Source organism: Talpa occidentalis, unplaced genomic scaffold, assembly GCF_014898055.3.
Source record: "Talpa occidentalis isolate TD23 unplaced genomic scaffold, MPIMG_talOcc4v2.1 talOcc4.4, whole genome shotgun sequence".
Classification (NCBI taxonomy): Eukaryota; Metazoa; Chordata; class Mammalia; order Eulipotyphla; family Talpidae; genus Talpa; species Talpa occidentalis.
In genome coordinates this window covers 132,454,953-132,480,694 of record NW_023604295.1, presented here as the reverse complement: position 1 = coordinate 132,480,694, position 25,742 = coordinate 132,454,953, and the positions used below count along the sequence as shown (strand labels likewise).

The window sequence follows — 25,742 nt, the reverse complement described above, 5'->3', positions numbered from 1 at the left end:
GACATATAATCCCTGAAAATGTCTCTGTGGGACTCGTCAGTTTCTTCCTCTTGGTCTCCTGTTTTCCACCCTTGCTCCATATAATCCTCATGACAGAAAGTGGTTTTTGTTTCAAACAAAAATCTGTGAGCTCCAAGAAAACAGGGGTGTGATGTGCATTTTTCAACCCTTTGGTTTCCAAAACCAAAGTTGGAAACCAGAAAGAAAACAGGGAATGAACAAATTATGTTTGCCATTTATTTGTTCATTTGAGTGGGAGAAATTTGTTTTGATGCTACAAATAATTTTACAAAGAAAACAATAAAAAGTGTGCTGAATTGCATTCTCTATGGTTTTACAAATGTGCTACAAACTTCTTTTAACCTTTCCATGTTGCTTAGCCTATGTGAATTAACATATACCTGAAGAGGTGGGATCCTATATTTCTGAATCATATATGATGCTGCTTAAACGAAACAAATTGAAAGCAATTTGTGGTTTACAACAACACCAAAATCACTAAATCTATTCTTGATTACATCAATAAAATAAAGTCTGAAAGATGGTGAAATGATGAATCTCTCAAACTAAAAATCTCCTAGAATCAGCACCTACAATATTTAACTTCTGATCTCATGTGTCTTTAAAGTCCTAACATAAATCCTAAATACCCATCCCTTTATTTGCAATTCTCCTTACAACTTGAAGTGTAATAAGCTAAAATTATCTAACTAGAGTCTGTACAAGTAGAACATAATTTTAACAACATGTGACAGAATCCCACTCATAAATGGTTAGCCTACTCTTCAAACCCTGCTTTTGAAAATTAAATCCTTTTGGCCTTCAATTTTAGAAAGTTTCTGCATCTCCAAATACATCCTCTCTGCCATGCAAACTGAGTTATTTTCCTTTCACTTTTAGTGAAAGGAAAATAGCAAATAAAACAGAAACTGGATGTATAATGTACATGTTAAAATAAGTATAAACATGCAAAATAATCCAAAGTATATTTTAAAATATTGTTTAAAACAGACATTGCATTTGTTGCTATGTAGCAAGGTTACTTGCTAAGGTCACTGAGCCTTAGCAAGGTCTGTGACTTCACCAGGTAAACCATTTTTTTGCCAGCATGTAGCTTGGATACAAACCTTTTTCCATCCTCTCTCTATACCTGTGCCCATAGTGTGCAAACTGCTGCCCCCATATAGCATATCTGTCATTGTAGAAATTGCCTTGAGGAAAACAGAAGACATAGCAACTGTGTAAGTCACATGTTGATTTTTATTCTTCCTCTAGATATTACTTGCAAAATATCACAATCACCATGGTTCTACCAAGATACAGAACTTTGTTAAGATCATTATTTGTTGTGTGTCATTTACACATTTTTTAAAAACAGCATTTCATTCTTTTGAATGAAAATGAAATTTATCTCATTATTAGTAGGAAATTGTTATTCAATAAAACTTCTATAATCTAGTATGACATTATCATGACAACCTATTTATTCAGAAGAAGCTTAAACAATAAAGATAATAGCAAATAGCATAATCAAAAGAGTAACTGGAATGAATGACAAATTAGTATCAGATGCTTTATATTTTTAATTAATTCTCACAACTCTTCTGAGTGGTAGTTATTATTACCCCTGTTTCACTTGAAACAAGTTACTCAGGATAAATTTAAATTTCTACTTCTGACCTAAAGATACTCTACATTAACAACTTATGTTGCTTTATTTTGCTAGCCGCTGATGACAACTTCCATATTTAACTAATCATTTTCTGTCTTTGTCTTTAGGATTCGATACCAGTATTTTGCCAATCTGCAAGGATTCACTTGGCTGGATGTTTAACAGACTTGATACAAACTATGATCTGCTACTGGACCAATCAGAGCTGGGAAGCATTTACCTTGATAAGAATGAACAGTGCACCCAGGCATTCTTCAATTCTTGTGACACATACAAGGACAGTTTGATATCAAACAATGAATGGTGCTATTGCTTCCAGAGGCAGCAAGGTAAAAGATGAGACATCTACCAGTGCAGATAGTTGACCTGCATGTCAAATTTCTTCTATGCCTTCATGCTAAAAAAAAAATAACAGTGCACTATACCCCAGCCATTTTGATAGATATTTTCCTAATTAAAGTGTTTAATAAAAAAGCAAATAAGCAGCATGTTGAACAAAATAACTTTGCTAGAGATGCAAAACATGCTAAACAAGATGAAAAATAGTAATTAATATTTTATATTAATGTGCTTCATTATACTTTCCATTATGAACCACCAAGAAGCACATAGAGATATGAGAACATAGATATTAAAAGGAATCATTAAAATTAATTTGCTATCTGCTTTGCCCACGGAGCAAAATAAATGGGTTTTTTATCACTGTACTGTGGGATTTTAATGTTCTAATTTCTGCTCTTCTTAAATGAGCTGAATGAGCCACACAGCATTCACCAGAAAGTTATTTTTCATTCATTTGATTTGAAATGACTTAAGTCTTTCAAGCTTTTCAAGATAAACTTAGATTTATACATATTCACTAGAAGGAAAGTATCTTGATTCTTCTGTGGGAGAGGGGAACCAATCTGAAGAGTTGGCATGATGTGAATTCTTTATGATCCTTCTGTATTAGGAAAAGTGAGCCTACAGTAAAATTGAAGTCATGCTCACATGATCAGACGAATGATAGTTAAAATTAAGTGCAAAAAGGAAATAGATCCAAAAGCACATTCTGAGAAAGTTTGGAGATGCCAAAGAAGCAATGATATGTGCATTTTTCAAAAGATTTATTTATTTATGCTTACAAAAGCTGGGGTACAGGCCAGAGGTGTCGGGGGTGAGAGGATTCACCAGAGACAGAGTGGGGAACAGAAGAGGCAGACTGACCGAAGTACACTGTTGAGGGGAGCAGCAGGCGAGTCAGGAGAGGTCTGCTGCGCCATGTGGGCTGCTCCCTGGTTGGCTGGGAATCGAACTTGTGCTGCAGTGGCTGCGGATGGCTTCATAGGTTGTGTCTTAACCCTTGCACCACCAGGGAGACCCGATATGTGCATTCCTGATGCTAATTTAGACAAACCGGGGACTAGTCTAATGAGATACACTGATCTTGTCACTGCATTTTAAAATTCTTTATAATTAATAGAATAAACAAGCTAATTAAAATATATAAATGAGTCCCAGTTTTTCATATGGAAAACTAACATTTTACATAGGAAATTTTGCTATTTCAATGAATTTTTTTCAAGTATTCCTAATGGTTTAGAGTTAGGGATGAAATGGTTACCGAAATTGATTAGCAGTGAGTGAATAGCAGGGTCTGTAGGAGAGCTTACAGTTTATAAACCATTTTAAGCAAAGTTTCATAATTAGATTTGCTCTATTAAAGTATTTTAAATAACACACACAGAATTGACTTTACTATATCTATGTGCTTTCTATATAATTTCCTAAAATGCTGCATCCTATTTTTAATGATTAGTATACATGTAAATCATTTAGAAAGTAAAATGTAGATTCATAAATCAAAGTAAATTACCATTAGAAGACATGCTTTTTTAATGACAATTCAATGTCAAATGTTAAACTAAGAGTCTTTTTAATTTTTATGATTTGTTATGATAATGTGATTGTTTATACATGAACATTTAAAAATATTCTGAATATTTCCAAATGTTTCTCCTACAAAAATACCTTCTTCTTAAAACATTACTGGATTTTGCAGTTATATTTGTAGAATTGATGAAAGATTCCCAAAGAAGTTTTATCTTTACATATATATATGTTAATATATATGTATATTAACTGTACTTTTGCAAATTCTTATGATCATTGTAGTCACAACAAGCTAGTCTCTGATGTAATTTAATGCATAGTATAATAATTTTATAAATGACATCTAAGATGCTAAAGGGTTCATATAGCTATCCAAAATAATAAGCAAATTTGACTAATCATGCCCTTATATTAATGTGTTAGAAAATATTGTAAAGCTTAGACAGAGTAACTGACTTGTTGAATTAATTCATTAACTTATAAAAAAGATTGACAACTTTTTAAAAGTCAAATTAAAAAAATTTTGTTTCTCCTAGTTTACTCTAAAGAAACCACCAAATCTTGTCTTCACTTTGTTTAAAGTAATGTGGACTATCTTAGAGTAACTATAGCGAGGGAAATAGAAAGATGAGAAAGAAAGTAGTGTAGAATGGGGAGTTATTAATTTATTAATCCAGGTTGATCAAGTTGCAATCAAGACTACAATGTTGGGAATATCTGAAAAATAATGTCTTTAATATCTTTCAAACACGTAAAATTAATTTTAATTTCAAAAGTTTAATTTCATTTAATTTCAAAATGCAGTTGAGAGTACAAAGTTTTAGGCAATTAAAATACTTACAGGGAAAATACCCCAAGGGAAAATGTGTCTGAATTTTAATGCAAATGAAAGTTTTTTCTATGACTAATTTTCTAAAATCATTACATTTAAGCAATACAAAATGAATATGATTGTGCTTTGTATAACTATTATTTTAAGTAAATATGAAAAATGTGAGTAGGAGGGATATTACACTGGGATTTCGTTTATCTTAGGTATTAATGACTTACTTTCATAAAAGTGTATTTTATGCCTCTACTTTAAAAAATAAATTATTTGCTGCTATTTTATTTAAAGTCCTGTTTTGTAAGTACAGGAAAAAAAAATGAAAACTAACATTTATTCATGCCCATCTAGGAAGATCAAATACCTAAAAGCATTTATCACTCAAATTACCCTGTTTGAAAACTTTGCTCCCATTACAAGACTTCACATTACAAAATGAGTACAGGAAGTGAATTTGAAATGAATATCCTTGATTTCTGTCTCCAAGTAGTTTTAATTCTATTTTAAGAGTATGCAGGAGGGCCTCCCTGATGGCGCAAGGGGTTGAGTCTCAGCACATGAAGCTATCCACAGCCACTGCAGCAGTTCCATCTGGCCAGGGAGTTGCATCTGACCACATGGTGAGCAGACCTCTGCTGTCTCGCCTGCTGCTCCCCTCAGCAGTCAATTCAGCTGTTCTGCTCCCCACTTTGTCTCTGGTGAATCCGCCCACCCCCAGCACCTCCGGCCTACATCCCAGCTCTTATATGCATAAATAAATAAAATAGATCTTAAAAAAAAAGAATTTGCAAGATAATTCAATATAAAATGCTAAGAGACATCACTGTGCATCTTGTTGACTAATGCTATTAGGTACAGGTAACATCATCAAGTGTTATGTAATCAACAATATATCCAATAGTTTTTCCTAAGGACTACAATAAAAATAGATGGCATTTTTAGAGATTAATTGTACATTTAATCTGCAAGAAGAGTATCAAAGTATGGGTCACCTGTATTAATTACAAAAAAGAGATTTCTCCTATGTATTGAAAGGCATTAAAAACACAGAATTTTGTTCTTTGGTATTATATTAGAATTTTCCCTGGCAGAAATATTCAAGTATGTCCATTCTGTAAATGACTATATGACTAATAAGTACTGAGAGGAAGTGGAAATAAGGGGAGTGGCTTACTGCAAGAAAGTAAGAGGACTTCCCTGCTATACAAGATCAGGGCACCCTTCATAAAAGAGGGGAGGGTGATGTCCCTTAGGAGCTGTGCAGTCCACAGTGTGGGCACCCGTGAGCTGCTAACTTAGAGATTCATTCATAAGCTTCTATAATGTCCAATTTTTTTGTAGTTTTGACTCTATATTGCCTATATGTATATTTGATGACTAATAAATGTATACCCTATAATTGAATAGTATGACTATAGGAAAAGCACATTTGTATGTATGTAACTATTGTGAACTTATAGGTATTTATTTATATATTTTTCCCAATGACGTTTTATTCAATTCAAAATTGTGTGGGGAAAATAAAATGCATTATTATCATTGTATTGAAAATCATCAATTTAAAATGTGTCAATAGCCCAAATATAGCAGTTTGAATTTTTAAATCCAGAATGAGAAACAGTGAACAATAATATTCAAAAATAACATTTTTTTTTAATTTAACTAGTAAAAAATTTTTCATTCTTCTCTTTTGCTGGATTTTCTAACGTTTAGGAAAATTGCTTGTAAATTCTGTGAAATATTAAATTTTATATTTGTTAGTGATTCATGATTCTTAAACAATTTAATAACATAAAACCATATTTTCCAAAAAGTTAGAACATTATTTTTTAAATATTTTTTTTATTATTTATGCATACAAGAACTTGGGTATAGGCTACAGGTGTGGGGCTGTGAGAGGATTCACCAGAGACAGAGTAGGGAGCAGGACAGGTTGATCTACTGAAATATACTGCTGAGGGGAGTAGCAGGTGAGTCAGGAGAGGTCTGCTGTGCCATGTGGGTCAGCTCCCTGGCCAAGGATCAAACTCATGCCACAGTGGCTGGCGATAGCTTGATAGTGTTGAGACTTTAACCCCTGTGCCACCAGGGAGGCCCCACTCCCAAAATTAAATTAGGGGATGCCATATCTGTGTTTATATCCTCAGCTAACTATTCATAGTCTGATTATGTTCAATCCTTCATGTAATAATCGGGTTCCCAACCTTTCGCTTAGATCATCTCTTTGCAAGTGAGTTGAAAATATAGGTGATATCTCAATTAAGCACTCCAAACATACCTAAAGTAAAGGTCACATAGTGCTGCCTTACATAATACAAAAAACATTTCGGAATAAATGGTATGTGTTAACAACCTAATCTTTCATGATTCCCCTTTTAATCTTAAAATATACAGAGCTTCCCCTATACAGGGCTAGTAGGATTGGTACTTACGGTATGTTCAGTGAGGATACTAATCAAGACTCAGACTAAATGTACCTTGATTTTCAGGTGTTCCATTCATGACCATATTGGAAGAATTGCCTTCGCTATTGCATTGAAACTCAGCTAGAATCTTTCATATTGATTCCAGTGTCATATTTGGGGCCCAGCAGATTTTAAAATGTCTCTTTTATAAGCTGATATTATGCCACTTGATTTCATTTTTTTAAATATGTAATATAAGAGGCTACCAAGATTATTAGGAAAAATAAAGGGATTAATTGGACCAAAATGAAGTGGAACAATAAAGTAATTATTGAGGCTCTTCAAACAAGTCACATTTTCTTCTCATTTTAGATTCCTCAGGAAATCTCAAGGAATCTAAAATAGACCTTACACACTAAACATAAATATAAATATATTAAGCAGTTTGCCTCATTTCCTCATTATACTTTTTTACTTACATGAAAATTTGATTATTAAATATCATGGCATTGCTATACTAAGTACCTTTAAATTATTTGAATATATCTTGCTTTTCCCAAAAAAGTTGTAGTATAGAAAAATAGGTACTAGTTTGTTTTTTTTGCTGTTTCAATAGTTCATGATATATTTATATAGCAAATATTAATTCAAGTATTTAGAATATGATTTTAAAATATATGAAACCCTCAGTTAAAAATAAATTAAAAAATATAAAAATAAATTAAAGTTTCCAAATAAGAATACAAATTATTTATAAATATGTATATATAATATATAAGAATATATAGTAGTAATATAAGCCAAACTATATTATGTCCCTTTAGAATTGTACAATTCTAAAATGTTCTCCTTTAAGCTAATTGAAAAACAAATACTTATTTCAATTGGTTTAATGTTTTTAATTTATTTTTAAGATGTTTTATCAGAAATTATAATGTATATGGTCCTATTTTCAAGTTATATATATATATATAAACTATTTTCAAGTTTTTTATATATAAGTATATATATATAAGTATATATATATACACATATATATATACATATATACTTATTTGGTGAAACTATAATTTGGGTGAAACTATAAAGCCTAAAGTCTGTCAACATTATTCATCATAAAAATTTATAGCATAAAGTGGGGAAAAAACATTAAATTTTTCATAATTACTTTTTAATGCAAGCTACTTCTCTATCATAGAAACTTTTAAATGAAGAAAAACAATCAGTTTATTGCTTGGGCACATTTACATTGCTGAATTGATTGACCTCTGAAAATTGAATGATAAGAAGTATTTTTCCATCCTATAAGGATTTTATACCATTCTCTTTTTTTCATCCAGTTTATTTTGAGGAAAATCATGATAATTTATCATTAACACTTAGGAAAGTATTCCTTTATTATATGCATGTATCTCCATAAATAAACCACCTAATATGTTTTATGTCTCTTCTAAAGTCATGTAAAATTCAGTAGCATAGACATTATACTCTCTTCGTTTAACTATAATCCTTGTAGTAACATTTTAATGTCATTGCAGACCCACCTTGCCAGACGGAGCTCAGCAATATTCACAAGCGGCAAGGGGTGAAGAAGCTCCTAGGTGAGTAATAGATCATTCTTCTGAAGCCTTTATTGCTTACATAAATAACCCCAGGGAAACAGCAACATAAAATCAATATTAATCCAACAAAGATAGACTACACTAAATTTCAGCAACAAAATTTATGAAGTTTTTGAAAGCCGTTAAACTTACTTTTATTATCTTACCTATTGAAAGATATTATGTCTATTTTATTACCCTAATATAATGTTCATCTTGAAAGTTAAGTAAAAAAGAGATTTCAACAATACTAAAGTTAAGGCATCAGCAGAAATTCAGTTCCAAATCTATGATTAACAATTCATGAATTGATTATATGTTTGTGTACATATATACATATGTATCGCTTCTCAGCCTTCTGGCTAAATCAAGTGTAGTACATATATAGATATATGTATGTGTGTGTGTGTGTGTGTGTGTGTGTGTGTGTGTAAACAGTGAGAGAGACCACTTCCTCAGGGAAACTGTTTAAACAGTTTAGTGTTTGACATAAGCAATCAATCTATTAGCTAGAGAGATGACACATAGACAGTTTCAGATTTTACCCCATATTTTGAAATATTAGAATGTTTAGCTATCAATAAATAATTTAAGTATTATGGATGCTATTTTGTCTATTCTTATAAACGCAATTTGTAGGTGAGCTATTTGGAATAATTTTCAATTTAAAAAAATTTACAAATATAGTTTCCATATATCCTTTACCCAGCCTCCCCTAAAGTTTACATTATACACGATTCAAATACCATTTATATTTGTTAAATCAAAAGTATTTACACTGTTATAAACTATGAATTAAGTTTCAGACTTTCTTTAGATTTCACTAGTCTTTCCACCTGGGTCCTTACTTATTTTAGGGTTCAATGCAGTATATCACATATATACAATGTTTTATTCATATATATTAATGCCCTTATATATTTCAAGGCACATTTTTTAAAGATTTATTTATTTATACATACAAGAACTGGGGTACAGGCCAGAGTTGTGGGGGGGGGGTGAGAGGATTCACCAAAGACAAAGTAGGGAACAAAACAGGCAGCTCTACTGAAATGCACTGCTGAGGGGAGCAGCAGGCGAATCAGGAGAGGTCTGCTGCGCCATGTGGGTTGCTCCCTGGCCAGGGATCAAACTCATGCTGCAATGGCTATGGATAGCTTCATAGGTTGGTTCTTAACCCCTTGCACCACCAGGGAGGCCCCTCAAGGCACATAATTTTATGATATTTCTGGATTTTTTTACTGTGTTTTACACCTTCATATGTTATCTTTACAATTACAATATTGCATGTCAGATGAGAAAATTTTTCACATTCAAAATCCATAGTTCAAAATTAAAAGGATAATTTTTATAAATCATTGTTTAGAGTGAAGCATAAAGACAAAAGCTACAATGTGTTTAATTTCTCTTAACTCTTTTTTCAAGATGCATACCATATTGCATCTCACAAGTGGAAATAATATATCCATGCATGGATTTGTTTCCACAAATCAAAGTTTAACCCTAGAAAATGGAAAAAGTAAGATTTAATTGAAATATATATTTACCTTTATTGCTTTTTTCTTGAGGTAATATCGATGTACAACAATGTATGTGATTCAGAGGCATAGGACCACACCTTACCAGATGCTCATCACCTCACCACACCCAACACCAATGACCTCAAGGTCTATGGCCACTGTTAGTAGTTACAGAGACCTACTAAAATTCAAGCTGCATTTATGTGAGCTCACAAAAATTGAAAACATATTTAGTGTCCATTTAGAAGGAGTCACTTTTATTATTCTTACATAAAGTCATCATTCTTATATAAAGTCATCATGAGACAGTTCTGAGTGCTATAAATAATTCCTCTACTTGGATCAGAGGACACTTACCTGAAAATCTCCCACTTGTTATATAGGAGTCTGATGTCCTAAGTCCCAGTTTGTAGGTTCAGTCTGGGTAATGTCTTCGGTTCTAGCATAATTTTTAATAATGTCCTTTTGCTTTCAAATTGCACTTGCATGAAGGATGTATTAAATGATCACACTAACTTTACATTATAAAATGTTATGTCAAAGGTTCCATATCAAGGTAGATGTTTTAAGAGGTAGTGATAAGAAAAATTGAATATTGTCCTTATTTTGCTAGCCTTAAATATGAAGATGCTCTTGAGTTTTTCTTATGGGTGCTATTCTGTTTACCTCACCGAAAAACAACTTGTCCAAATATTACAAACAAATTGTAATTTTTAAACTAAACTGCATATATATAAGAATACTGAAACTTTTAAAGGAATAACATTATGACCTTATATTGTTATAATATTAGGTGAAAGAGTCTCATTCTATTTATTCACTATTCAGTCTTTTTTTTTCCCCCACCAAATAGCTATAGCATCTGGTCACTGAAAAAAAAAAGTCAAACAAGTAAATTTTTTCTGATTTCCATAGAGCTTTCATTCTAGTGTTAGAATTTTTACTGAAGAATGTGAATTCACTATTTACTGAAGAATGTGAATTCAGCTATTATTAGCATTGAGCCAAGTAATATGTAAATTATTATAGATATAAAAATATCTCTCATCCACTGGACTGGGAATTTGATTCAAGACAGACTACACACAAACATACACACAACTCCACATCACACATAGACACACAAATACATACTGGCAGAAGTATATCAGAGTTCTTCCATCATGAATAGGTCTTCTTTTTTTTTTTTTTTTTTTTTTTTTGTGGGACCCGTTCCTGTGGCTGGGGATCGAACTGGTGCTGCAGAGGCTGCAGGCAGCCTCGCAACCCAGCGCTCAACCACCAGGGGAGGACCATCATCATGAATAGGTCTTATATTAAAAAGTCACAGTAAAATCAAGTCTTAAAAAGGAAAAGGAATTCCATGATATAAAAGATCTGCAAGGAGATGAAGCAGCATTTCATCTAGGAGAAACAGTTAACTTGATGTGGAAGAAGACTGGAATATGTGAACTGAAATTTTAGGAAATGAAAATAGAAGGTTGGAAATGAAGAGACAGCGGAGGATCTGATGTGCTAGGTTTTGTGGTCTGCAGGAGCTGAAATGTATGACATGAATCAGATTCTTAGTCTATCATGCCTCAGAAATGGTGCCCTGTGCTGAGTGAGAAATAAAAAGACAGTAACTTTGCTTATCAAAAGAAATGTAAGCAGACGAATATGACAATATCCAACTGTGATAGCTTTGATTTACCTGCTCTGTACTATGTGCACCACTAGTACTTAGCCTGGACTGGGCACTGCACATGCAAGTACTTTGAGTGAATTAATACAAATTTTATGGCCATCAAAAAAGGCGCACAAATTATTGTGTGTGTGTTTCATCTCACAGGACAGTACATCCCCCTCTGTGATGAAGATGGTTACTACAAGCCAACACAATGCCATGGCAGTGTTGGGCAGTGCTGGTGCGTTGACAGATATGGAAATGAAGTCATGGGATCCAGAACAAATGGTGTTGCAGACTGTGGTAAGGAGAAGAGTTATTTCTCAGGCATGGTTTTGAGTACTTAGGCATCTCAATCATTTGTTCAAGCACTGATGAGGACTACTCTGTGGCTGAGAATGCACTAGGGGGTGATGAAAGATTCACTCATAATAAAAGTTCATATAAACGTAATTCTTACTTCAGATCTAGAGAGGATGGTCTATGCCTCCTGTTTTCCTCTGAGTTAAGGCAGACCTTTGTCATCCATTCTATTCCTAGTGTGTGCCCTCTCCCAATATGGAAATGTGTGACACCTTTAGATTATTGACTTAGGGGATCTATAGTCTTGCCTCCCAAAGGAAAACTAAACTTTTTAAAGTGAAGGTTAATATAATACATATATAATAAAAAATAAAATGAAGGTTCATAAAATATATATAAATATTAAAAATAAAGTGAAGGTTTTATAAATTACAACTAAGTTAGCATGTTACATTTATTTTAAAAGAGTGAAAATATAGTTTATTTGAAAGATAATTATAATTAATATTCTAAATTGTTTTATAAGCTTACATATATATCTTAAAATATGACAATAAATTTGAACAGCATATACATGCAATTTAAAGTTCCAAATATAGCATCTGTTTGTTTCATAAAATAATATTTCAGAATGCAAGCTTAATTTTTTTGTTTGTACTGTGGAGATTTTCACTACAGATGCCACCTAGCTACACACACACACACACACACACACACACACACACACACACACACACCCTCCTTGACCATAGACTCCTACTCAAACTTTGAAGTTCGAAACACTGCATCTCTCTAACCATTCTTCTGTGGTCTCACTTCCTTCTGAATTTATAATGAATGTTTCTTTGATTATAAGGATCCAGGTGTTCATCTGGGGTTACCCATATAAACCAGGATAATCTCCTCATTACAAAGTCCTTCACTTAATTATTTCTACAAAGTCATTTTTACCTTGCAAGGTTACATATTCACAAGTTTCATTGATTAGGAAGTGGCAATCTTTGGAGAACAATTGTTTTGCCTACAAAAATAGTAGAAGAAATTTTTAAGTGCTTTGTAGAATTCTAAGTTTGATATGGACTTCTATTTAAAAAGGTCTAAAATTAATATTACTAAATAGAAATCTAGTATATCAAATCTTAGTTATGAGTCTGTTTTCTAGCACATAAATATCAACAAATGATAGAAAATGGATTTGTCTTCATGTTGGTAAATAAAATAAAGGCCAACTAAATTTTACTAAATTTATCAATATTCATCAGAATTTTAGTTCCTTCAGAAATTATCCTACTGCTTCATCAGGTAACATTAATATTTATTTTTTTATCCAAGCTATTGATTTTGAGATCTCTGGAGATTTCGCCAGTGGGGATTTCCATGAATGGACTGATGATGAGGATAATGAAGAGGATATTATGAATGATGAAGATGAAATTGAAGATGATGATGATGAAGATGAAGGGGATGATGATGATGATGGTGATGACCACGATGGATACATTTGATTGATGAGAGCTGAGATCAATAAATTCTACATTTCTATCATTTACAAAGTAATAGCCTATTAAAAATTACCTTCTGGTCCAAATACAAAATGATTCTAAAATTCACATATATTTTGTATAATTAATACAAATATTGCAGCTAAAGTCATAGAACTTTATGTTTAAATAACAATCATTTACTTTGAGTTTTTATATGCCTTATGGAAACAGAAAACATATATGGAGTCTAGCCAGATTAAAGAAAGTTATGAAGAGCTATGGAACTAAACAGATTTTCGTAAGAACAAACTGACATTAATATTCCACAAACAAAACAACCAGTGCTTGAGATCATATATGTTATTTTTCTGTGATATAGTCTATGTTAAATTTGTAACTTCTTCGTGACCTGGTGGGCCCCAAGGATTTTACAAAATTATGCATGATCTTAATTACAATTCTAAAGTCATATCGCCCCAAACCTAGACTGAGTTCAAGGTGAGTGAGGGATACCACGGGTAAGGAAAACAAAGTGACAATTGTAGAGTCCTCCATCGTGTTTACATTGGTAGTGAGGTTCTTAATATGAGATTATTCTGGATATGATAGGATATTCTACAAAATGGCCAATATGGAAAACCATGGATTCTGAAAATTAAAAACTTAGTTGTCCTTTCTAATTTTTATTTTAATTTGGATGGTGGTCTCATGTAGATTTTGTTTTATTCTTAAACAGCATGATTTCTTTACCTTCCTAGGTTTATCTTTCTGACCAGCAACTTTGGGTACAGAATTTAAAGTAGGAAAACAAAGGGAAAGACTCATTTAAATCATATTTTCAGGAAAAGTTTGTCATGTGCCCCAATGTTAAATTTTAAAATCATATTTAATTTTATATTTTAGATAAAAAATTGCATTTAATATTAGAATTATACCATTTTTGTTACTAGTGTCAAAACTTAGAGAACGTATTGTATGGTGCCTTGCAAAATAGAAATAGAAAGGTTTAGCATGCATACCAATATAGGATATTAGGCAATATATAAGCACACCTAATTAACAAATTAATGCCAGTAAAGGTACTGCTGCTGGAATGAAGAAAATGGAATATGTTTATTTTTTTTCTATTGTTACATAATTGCCATGTGGACTTGTTTATGATTATTGTGTAGAGTAGCATTAAAAATTTAACTGTAACAAAAATTATTTTAATTGCTGTACTTAAGTTGGCATGTTAATTACTTGAGTAGCTTTTTGGCACATCATCATTTTAAGTATATCAGACCTATGGTTTTGTGCCCATAATAAAAATGGAAAAAACTGTTGAATGTTACATATTGGTATCTTAGTTTATACAGTGGGTCAACTGGATTCCCAATATACAATTCATTGAAAGTAAAATTGGTGGATTACTTTCCATTTTATTTGTATACACTAAAAAAAGAATCTTGACTGTTGACTTTATGTAATATTTAAAGTATAATGCATTTTCTTTTTTACTGTTTATGTATAGTTTACAAAATAAAAGATCTTGTAACCAAATCAAATGGCTCCTTAATGCTTTTCTAAGTTATCAGTAGCAATGTGAAGAGTTCTTATTCTATTGAAATGCCTTCAAATTTTAAGGAGTACATCACAAACTAGCTAGGTAATGTTTTGAAAATTTTGAATTTTAAAGTCAGGGCTCTGGCATTTGGATACTGTTTCCCAGATATGTTAAAAGGGACTTTTTGCAGGATGGTTTTCATGTTTTTCTTTTGTCATTATATTGCAAAGTAGATAATTTTCTTTGTTGAGGGTGATATATTTAAACTCAATGGTATCATTGCTAAAATATTTAGCTAAATTTCTATAGCAACAGCATTTCTAGAGTGATGGAATAACCTCAGCTGCTTAGTAAATGTACAAGAATCACAAAATGTAAAGTGGATTGGTTGGAAAATAGGACAAAAAACAAATTATATATTAGAGGTTTAGTAAATTAAAGTAATAAATTTAGTGGGTTTGAAAATTAAGCTAATTTTTAAATAAGTATCATGTTTCAGAGTTCTAGGGAAACAACCAATTCAATAGAAAATAAAAAGTAAAAACTATGTTATTAAAAATTAGACATATGAAGTATGTGTGTATAACTGCTTGTATGTGTATAAAATATACTCATAATATATATCTTTATCACAATTTTTAATATTTTGAGTTAATGCAATTATTTATTTCAAAGTATAAATATTGAGCGCCTACTATACCCGACACTACTTTAGGCATTATAGTTTCATTGATGAACAAAACTACTATGAAGTTAATATTCTAGTGTGGAGGATAATCAACTTATTTCCTAATAACCCTTAACATAATGTAATTGCATTCACCATTGGAAGAAATATATCAAGACTGTCTCCTACATTTAACCTGAATTAAAGGTGATGTGCTTTGAAATCTATAAAAGAATCCTTGATACAAACTCCAATTTTTAGAGGAGCACTTTTGTTAAAAAGAATCAAACTACCCCAACATGTTGTTCTTCCTTAAGTTGAATTCAGAATCATAGGCGTTAATTTATACTACGGGTTGGGTTGTATTTTAAACCTTGTTTCTCCTGAGTTATTATAGGGAGTAAATATACAAGTTAAAAGCAACAGGACATTCTGAATCACAACAAAATAAAGTATAAACTCTTCATAGAAAAAGAGTAGAAGCACACCAGTAAAATAGTCAATGTCCCTAGCATGTCAAAAATATGATAAGGAAATTTATTAATGCCTTTTTTTGTGTTTATCTAGCATGATAATTTGGATATGCTATATAGGGGGGAACAAGCTAAATTAAAAACAAACCATTTTAATTTGATCAAAAGAACATGTGGCCTAAGGCAAACCTTTTATTTCTGACATTCTTTAAATAGAATAAAATCAATCAAGACAAAACATCAAATTCTTTAGAATTACCTAATTAACTGTAAAATAGGTATTGAGTACTCTCTGTATAAATATATTTTATAAATTTTCATTTTATAATAAGAAGATATGAAAAGTAACTCAATATAAACATTGATCCACATATACACTAGTCATAGTTTATTTAGAATGAATTTAGAAAGTTTCATAAATATTTGTTTTGAAACAAATATCTTGATTACCTTTTATTTGCGGGGGGGAGCTAAAATGAATGACACCTTGGTTGTATGCTGTATGGTATGTAATACAGGATTCAATACTTAGTCTACTCTGGGCCTCCCCAGTGGTGCAGAGGGTTGAGCACTGCACTTTGAAGCTGTCTGCAGCCTCTGCAGCGTGGGTTCGAATCCCAGACAGCCAGGGAGAGATCCACATGGTGTGGCAGACCACTCCTGCCTCACCAGCTGCTCTCCTCAGTAGTCTCTTTGGTCCGTCTGCCTATTCTGCTCCCTGCTCTGTCTCTGGTGAATTATCTCACCCTCCCATGCCTCTGGCCTGTACCCCAGTTCTTGTATAAATTTATAAATCTTTTTTAAAACAAAGAAATGACGATTTATTAAAAAAAAAAAAACTTAGTCTACTTTGTGACAACCCTGTTAGGTGGGGGGAGGTAATAAGAACGGGGACTAGCTAAAGCAACCCAAATACTGACACTCTTCTACATGATGAATGAAATATATTGGATCATATCATCGATTTCTCATATGCAGTGAAAATAAACACAGAAATCTAGAATATATACAATGGTACAAATATATAATAAATTCTAATGAGATCCCTGTAGTTTATTCTTTTCAACATTACTTTAAAGCAAATAGCTGATATTGAGAGTAATAGCATATAAAAATATTTTCATTCATCTTACTGTACATTTTAATATAGAATAATATCTTTTTTACTTCTATGTGTTAAAAATATTCTTGACTTGTAATTTGACTTTATAAAGCTATTTTCAATAGTTGAATCAATAGCTCTTTAAAGAGAACATCTTTATTATTAGCTGTACAATACGTATGTCACAGCTCCTGGAGTAAGTCGATTTGGAATAGTCTTTTGGAATAATCACTATTTTCTTTCCCTAATTGTATATAAGTTTCTGCCATTTTTTGGTATTACCTAATGTCTCTTTTACTTAGTTACTAAATACCTCAATTTAAAAAAAAAAAAAAACTTACCAAGTAAAACTAATACAAAATATTGTGAAACATGATTTAAAATGACAATAAAAAATCATAAGTTTAGAAAATGAAAAAAATATCAGTCTGTTCACCCTTTCACTCCCACACTTAACTCTTTCAAATACATCCATGGGGAAATTATTTTAATGTATTTTTAATGATCAATCACCCTATCACTCTTTAAACACCTAAGTCACACATAGCTGGATTTGAAGTCTATACTTCTTACCTTTCTCATCAATCAAGTAGCTTAATGTACTTACCCTGGCAGACTGAAATGATGTTATATGAAGTAGATATTTAAGACAGGTGCTTTGTGTGAGTCTCATAACAGGAGTCCATTAAATGTTATTTTTTCTAAGTCTTTAAAATAGGTTTGCAAGAGATCTTGCTGAAGGTTTCAAGATATGCTGATAAAATTAGCTTCTCTTTAAAACATTATTAACACTCAGTCAAACACATTATCCAATTTATAATATCTTCATATACTAATTGGGAACAATAAAAGATGCTACATCATAAGATCATTGTGAATAAAAATTAATTAATGCGTAGTGTCTGAAACAGGAAATACAAAGTAAATTCAATGAGTAGCATTACTTATAGTGACATGCCATAGAAAATCATCTTAAAAAATGAAAAGATCAAATCCAAACCCAAGCTATCTGTCATAAGTATTTCTTCATTTTTGAATTGGTACTTTTCAAGACTAACATGAACTAGTATTTGTGCATTTACTGCATGTACCATACATGCTAAAAACATTTAATCTATAAATGGGGAGAAATGTACATTTATGCTATTAGTGGCAAAGTTTAATATAATAGAAATCACTAGTACTCACCATTTCTTAGTTCTCCTTTCCTTCTTTTCATGAGGCATTTTCCTATTTTTTTCCTTCACAGTCAAATTGGGATGAGAAGTTCTGGCAAATGATACAGTGAGCTGGAGTAACGTGTGCAGTGCTTGATATTCAGGTATCATAAACTTTAAAGGCATGTGAAATTCAACAGTGATAGAGCCATAACCTTAACCATGTTTTCTATTTTTGCTAGTTATTTCACTGCTATTTACTTTGGCATTTAAAACGACAACTATACAATCCAGTGCCTATTCTTACAGACCACACAAACCCATAACATATTTGGAAAGCATCTCATATCCATCTAAAATGAAGCAGAGCACTTATAAATTAATTTAGTTGATTTATGAAATGTATTTGCATGGTAGAACAGGAACTGCAGCTTCTGGAGTCAGAATTCCTATTCTCATACTGGTATTGCTTTGTGTCATTGGGCGAGCTATTAACTTTGCTATAGCTCTTTCTTTAGCCATAGAATGATAATAATATTAGGATTTACTTTGTAAATCTATGATGGTTCTTTGTTGAGAATCCTACTCAAAAATCTAGGTTTTAAAAAATAAAAATAACTGCTATTATTATATTGTACTATATTATTATAACTGTTATTATTTAAAATAATAATAACATATAAAAGAGGGGAAGTAGAATGTTATAAACCATGGCTACTCTAACCCAACAATCATGTTACTTGCATTGCAGGCTGTATGATTTTGGAGGAGTTACTTAACATCTCTGTGGTTTAAGTTTTTCCTCAGTAAAATAGGTACGGCAGATTGCGCCAGAGGATTACAAGCCTACTTCACGTAAAAGTCCTTACAATAGTGTTGTGCAGTGTAGGGTAAATGATTTTTCAGGCTTTTCTGCCCTCCCACCATTAGGATTGTCCTGCCTGATGGGGCACCTGCAGTTGTTACATTGTTGTTAACTGACTTATTTACTTCTGTGGGCCATGGGAGAAGTATTGAGAGAGTCACCAAAAGAAGCAGAAGTAGGGGAGAAGCAGGAGAGAAAAGGGGAGAAAGAAGGCCAGAGTGAAGACTTGCTGGGGCTTGGAGGACCTGTTGGCCTCCTGACCCCTCCCCCCCTGCCCCCTGGCACCCCTGCCTGCTGTGTACCTGGTCGCTGCTCTACATGTAACAGCTCATTAAAAGCCTGAGAAAGCCACCAAGGGCCCCAGGACTCTCCTTTACCAGTCTGCCAGATCATAGATAACCTGCTCAGTGGCCTTCCCTGCCTCTACATGCAGTTAGCACTGTATAATAGTTATTATTAATAGTAGAAAGAACAATGAAATCAATATACTAATCATTATTTTTAAATCTATCATATTTTTAAGATGGGACTATAGATATTGTTATCCTTATCTTCATTGTTAGGAAACTATTCGAGAGAAATCAGGTGCCCTCTGATCAGACTTCAATATAGAAATTAAGTTTTAAATTTGCAGAGTGTCAACTCAATGCACTTCAAATTAACTTGCTTTTTATCTTTCATAAGTGTTCTTTCTTAAAATGTACATTCTGGGCCTCCCCTGGTGGCGCAGCGGTTGAGCGCTGGGCTGAGAAGCTGCCTGCAGCCTCTGCAGCGCCGGTTCCATCCCCCGCCGCTGGCGAGGGTTCCACATGGCACGCAGACCTCTCCTGCCCGTCCGCTGCTCCCCTCAGCAGTGTATTTCTTCGTCAGTCAGTCTGCCTATTCTGTTCCCTGCTCTGGCTCTGGTGAATTCTCTCACCCTCCCGTACTTCTATCTGTACCCAGTGCTTGTATAGATAAATAAATCTCTTTTTTTTAAAAGTACCTTATATTTAAAGTTTAACATTTAAAACATTGATAATGTAGAATTTAAGATGTCCTACATACAAGAGTAGGTTGTTAAATATTGTTTTTTAGTCCCTTCGGGACAAACTGTGTTAGTATCAGAGTGAAAGAGAAGCAATAATTAGACACTATAAATCTGCTACAAGATTTAGCAGAAGTTGCAGCAAAATGTCATTTCAAAATTATTACAATAAAAAGCAAAAAATTTATGAACAATATACCTTAAACTTTAAAACTAATTTAGCTTGTGTTTGGGGAGGAACAAGTAAAAACAGAACCATGGAAGTGACAATATGATCCTCAAAGAGCTGCAAAAGTATAAATCTGTGACATAAACCATTTTACATTTGTCTGAAATTTCAAAGCTCTTATTTTCTTATATTAAATATTAGTATGAAAATAGGGCATTTTGGGTAAGTTATTTTAGTTTAATTTAGTCAGATACAGTTTTTCCTGATGTGACATGTAAACTTCCTTTTTAATTTTTTTTTTTTAGGATAATGTGTTCCAGGTGTTTATCATTCCCACTCCAAATAACATACCTTTTTAGAACCAATTTGACCATCTGGACAAAAAGAGATAAAAGTTGGCAGAAAATGCCTTTCCCTTACCAGATTCTTTGTGCGGAAATTAACTTAATGAGTAGAAGCCTTAATATAGGCCTCACTATCTTGTTATAAAGCAAATGATAGTCAAATAAGTTATAAATGTGTGTGTATTTTATATATAGACGAGAGAGAGAGAGAGAGTGAGAGAGAGAATTTGGCAAAAACATACCCTTAACTTTATTTTGGGGTTGGTCAAGTCAGTCATGTAAATACTGGACAATTGAGAACACTGATTTATTAATTAAAAGGTTTATTTGGTATCAGCTTTATAATCATAGCAGTAATGAGTATCTATGTTGATCTCATTTTAGTTTCTAGAATTTGTGATTATTTCAAATAAACTATTATTTTCCACGTCAGTGTGTGTGCGTTCTGGGATTTTTTTTTTTTTTTTTTTTTTGCATTAAAGTAACAGTTCAGTTTCACAGTTTCAGGTGTCTGTCATTGAGAATCAACATGGATATGAACTCCATTAAATTCACTGCTTAAAGTCTTAATCAACAGTATGGTAAAGGATAAATTTGGTCTCATTTTAATTGGAACTTCCTAAAAGGGCCACTCATCAAAAAAACTGCATTGTTGCAATTTAAAGTAAGAAGGAACGAAGAGAGTTAACTGGATTAAGCATGTTCTGCACACAGGTAGCCCCTGTTTTTGGAAAGCTGTCTTGGTGTGTAGTGGCAGGACAGGGACAGAGCAGGTTTCTAGGCTCCAAGCAGACAGGCGGGTAAAGGGGAGTCCTGGAGCCCTCAGTGGGTTTTTCAGGCTTTTATTGAGCTGTTACATACAGAGCAGTGACCAGGTACACAGCAGGCAGGGGTGCCTGGGTCCTGGAGGCCAGCATGCCTCTAAGCCCCCAGCCAGTCTTCACTTTGGGCTTCTCTCTGTTTCTTTGTCCCCTTCTCTCTCCTGCTTCTTCTCCTGCTTCTGCTTCTCTTGGTGACTATCTCTCAATACTCTCCACTGACCCACAGAAATAAAGGAGACAATATGCAATAATGTAACAACTGCAGGTGCCCCATCAGGCAGGGCAATCCTAAAGGTGGGAGGGCAGAAAAGGCTGAAAAACATTTACCAAACCATTTACCCTACATGGTGTCACTTCACTTTTATGAAAGACCTGCAATTTGTACCGGTTTTCTGAGAGCCTGTAGGGTAAGGAAAAATATCAGGCTTTTCTGCCCTCCCGCCATCAGAATAGATGAGGGAACCCTGTGATCCTGAATGCATGTCTGATGGCGGGCACCTGGAGTGGGTACACCTGGGCTAAGACTGTGCTTTTAAGGGCGGCGTCACGGGGACGCCAATAGAAGCAGCAGCAGAAGCCGAAAGAGAAGCTGAGAGAGGAGCAGAGCCATAGAAAGAAGCAGAGAACGCCAGAGAGCCCAGAGAGAGTGAGGATTTGCTGGGGGCTGAGAGGCCTGCCAGCCTCATGCCTGGTGAACCCCAATAAAAGACCTGCAAAAAACCACTGAGGACTCTGACTCCTCCTTTACCCGGTCTGCTGGATCAGAAAACCCGCACTGTGGCCAATTCCTGCCCTTTACAGAGCCAAAGAGAAAGTTTGCTTACGACAAAGGCGGAAAGCAAATCATACCTGCGCCTGTATGAGTTTTGCAACAACAGCTGTGCACACCTGTAACTGCAGCGAGAGGACAGGGCCCTCAAGCTTCCTCCCGGAACCACCAGGAGCATCTCGGCATCAAGCCACCACAGCTTTGAGACGTGTCTGTGAGTATCCCCCCTCCCCTTATCTTGATTTATTTTGTGTTTCATTAGCAAGATTGTGTCCCAAGGTATCACAAAAGCCGAGGAGAGCTCATGAAGTAAGTAAAGTTGTCCAGGAACTATGCACGAAGCACTTGCTCGAGATGTTTGCTTCGTTTAACCGTGCTGCAATGATTGCAGGAAAAGTATGACTTTCACTTGAAAAGGCATCTAGCTTTTGAGCTCTTTGTGTGCCTAGAAAAAATTGTGTGTTAGAAAAATGTGTGGGGCTTTGCAGACAAGCAAAGTGCCATATGTCAAGTCTTCCTCCCAGCCACAGCAGAGGGCAAACCTTGACCTTCAAAAGCAACATGTAGGAGGCAGAAATAAAATAAGATGTAGCTGCTGTGATCTACCTGCTGTGATGGATTCAGAGGATGTTGAGATGTCACTAGATGTCTTTCTTGCTTTCCCTGCACCCCAGACTCCTGTACTTCGGGCAACCCAACTTCAAACTACTGATTCTACTCACCACCACCCCCACTTCGCCTGCTTCTAGAGTCTTCATTGCTTCTTGTATTTGGTAAGTGAAACTACACTTTACAAACATTATTTCTTCCTTATATAGGCCATGTTTTATCAGATATTTCCTGCTTTATATTATATGTTGGTGTTGTTTTAGATTTTATGCGTTATTTCCTATTATTTGGTAGATTATTTTTGGGAGACTGGGAATCCTCAAAATTAATAGCAATTGCTCATTCACCTTATGCCATTTCAGCTTAGGGTAAGTTTCAAAGGAATGTTCTACTTCAGGTAGCAGGAAATCCTGTTCACACTGGGCATTTAACATTTAGCATTCAACATTTGAATTATTCCAAGGTCATTTTTTTCTGTGATAACTCATGCTTCTCAGCAGATGAGAATAAATCGTTAGTGACTTGTAAGGGAACCTAACCATTCACCCGTTATCCAATTTCAAAATAACTTCACAAGTTATCTCTTCTATTTTGAGACATTTTCATTTATGTTTTAATCTCACATTATGAAGAAAATTACAAATGAGTGTCAAGAAAACCTTGGCAAATATCCCTGAAGGGTGTTGAGTGGGGTAGCAAACTACTGCCAACAGTTTGTAGTTGTGTTTGTAATTATCTCTAATGGGAAGTGACTTCATGACCCGTGTTAGCTAGGTAACCTATTCTCTAGGGCAGTTATGAAGTAGTTGTGCCAGAATCTGCTCCAGAATCTTGCAAGAGGAAAACACAATCCATGTTGCACTAGGGTATATCCTTCCCCAGGTGTCTGTAATCTGAACCTCTTTAATGCCAGGATAGACACAGTTGTGTCTTATCAGCAAACAACCTGACTGCCTTGTAGAGCCCCAGGCAGGCTAATTGTAGCTCTGGATTTTGGTGGGGCTCCAAAGGGCAGTTCAGTTAAAACATGGTCTAGATGTACTGTGAGGGAGAATGGTTAAACATTTATAAATATCACCATCTCTTTTAATTTACCATGCTGAAGGGGAAAAAAGACAAATAATGAGGTTCAAAATGAAAATTAAATTTTTATAATAGGTCTTGCATGCTGTTGCAGTAGTAACCACTAAAACATATAACATCTCCACTTATCACTTTCAAAGGGCATTCCTACGGCATTATTTCGGCAGGAATTATGGATCTGGCCACCCCCAGAATTATAATGTCCCATGCGTCATCTGTGTCTCCCATTTCTTTGGTTCTTCTTTCTGACTTCTGGAAATAAAAGTGATACATTGAAGGTGAGAAAATACAAATCAGTCTCGTCAGTGCTCAGACAAGAAGAGGTTAATAATAGATATAATTAATCTGGGTAAATTACATTGAAGTTAATTAACTTTTTCATGGTCTTTTGTGCTTCTGGCCAATTGAGCAGGCCTGGGGTGCCTCAGTCAGCCCAGCCTCTAACACAGATGAATATACTGAGCGCAAACCAGCACTTGTCACTGCTCTACCTGCTGGGAATCTGAAGGATGGACTCAAGGGCCCTGGTCCCAGGCTTAGGAAAGGGCTCTTGGGAGCCTCCGATCAAGCCTGAAAAGAGACTCCACAAGCACCGATGAGGGAGGCAAGGAGTCAGCATTTATTGATTGATTATGAAAAAGCAAGGAAAGAGAGCTCTGGGGAGACCTCTTTGGACCTGAGAGTGACTCTTGAGGTGCCAGGACTAGGCGTCTATATAGGTTTTAGAGCTGGGTGTTGAGAACAGTGGAATTAAACTTTATTGGCTGAGAAAACAAGGTGCATGGACTTCGCTAAAGTCCATGTGTCTGTCCGAGTGTGGTCCATTTCTTGTTGCCAATTGTGAGCACTAATTGGCTGCAGCTCTGGGTCGTGCAGGGCTTGTGAACACCTCATGGGTGACTAGCTCATGGAGATGGTGTGCCCACAGCATCATTCTATCCTGGTCTGTTGTCAAGGTTTATAAAGAGATAGCTCAGCAGTGCCCAGGCTGGGCAAAGGCTAAGTTTCTGGAGTCAGAGCAGGAGGCAGAATAATTGTTCTATGTGATCAAGTCTCATATGTCTCTTAAATCCAGCAATCTCAGAAATATCCCAAGGTGGACATGTCTCCTTCTCACTTACATTTCCTCTTGCTCTTTTCCTGTAACGTGCTAGAAAACATGACTCAGTTTTCAAAGTAAGTACATACAACAGAAATGGTTACGGTCACTAATACACACACCATCTCCTATGCCCACACACATGAAATGAAGGAAGATAACCAAACACTTACTTGTGTTTAAAAGAGAACCAATTTTTTAAGTTCTCATTCTTCCTTTCACTGAATGCACAATAAGCAAAATTATATGGAATGTAATTACACTTGGAAAGTTGTTTATCAATTTTAACATGTTCAAAACCAATTATGCTCTAGGTTCTATCTGAGGTGTGCGGGCGCTGAAGGATCCTTTAATGATGTCTTCCTTGCACGAGCAACCCATAAACAAATTGCTGCTGCCTTACAAGCACATTAATTTCTGATGTAGGAGGAAGTTTCTTTTTTGACAGAGCAGAGCTTATAGTCCAAGCATTACCACCTGCTTAATCATAAAAGCACATGATGTGATATAATTGAGTTCTAGGTTAACTCCTTTATAAAATTAATGAGTAAGTCAATGAGGATTAAAGGAAAATGCTGAGTGATTATTTTATCTTTTTACATAAAAGCTTATGAAATAAAATTGTTGGTAAATTAGTTACTAAGCCTATGTAACAGTTGTTC

General features: G+C 34.2%; 1 protein-coding gene and 1 long non-coding RNA gene across 2 annotated transcripts in view; both read left to right on the top strand.

Annotated features, from left to right (window-relative positions):
* Positions 1 to 13,418, top strand: part of SPOCK3 (SPARC (osteonectin), cwcv and kazal like domains proteoglycan 3) — a 295,465-nt gene extending 282,047 nt beyond the window's left edge. Inside the window, exons 8-11 of the mRNA XM_037526414.2 lie at positions 1,780 to 2,001; positions 8,314 to 8,376; positions 11,728 to 11,865; positions 13,198 to 13,418. Coding sequence (XP_037382311.1) covers positions 1,780 to 2,001; positions 8,314 to 8,376; positions 11,728 to 11,865; positions 13,198 to 13,370 — 596 coding nt within the window. The 3' untranslated portion in view covers positions 13,371 to 13,418. The remainder of the gene's footprint in view (positions 1 to 1,779; positions 2,002 to 8,313; positions 8,377 to 11,727; positions 11,866 to 13,197) is intronic.
* Positions 13,419 to 22,097: 8,679 nt separating this feature from the next.
* LOC119257009 (uncharacterized) overlaps positions 22,098 to 25,742 on the top strand; it is a 298,118-nt gene continuing 294,473 nt past the window's right edge. The window contains exons 1-2 of the long non-coding RNA XR_008554022.1: positions 22,098 to 22,503; positions 22,964 to 23,062. This is a non-coding gene — a long non-coding RNA (uncharacterized LOC119257009). The remainder of the gene's footprint in view (positions 22,504 to 22,963; positions 23,063 to 25,742) is intronic.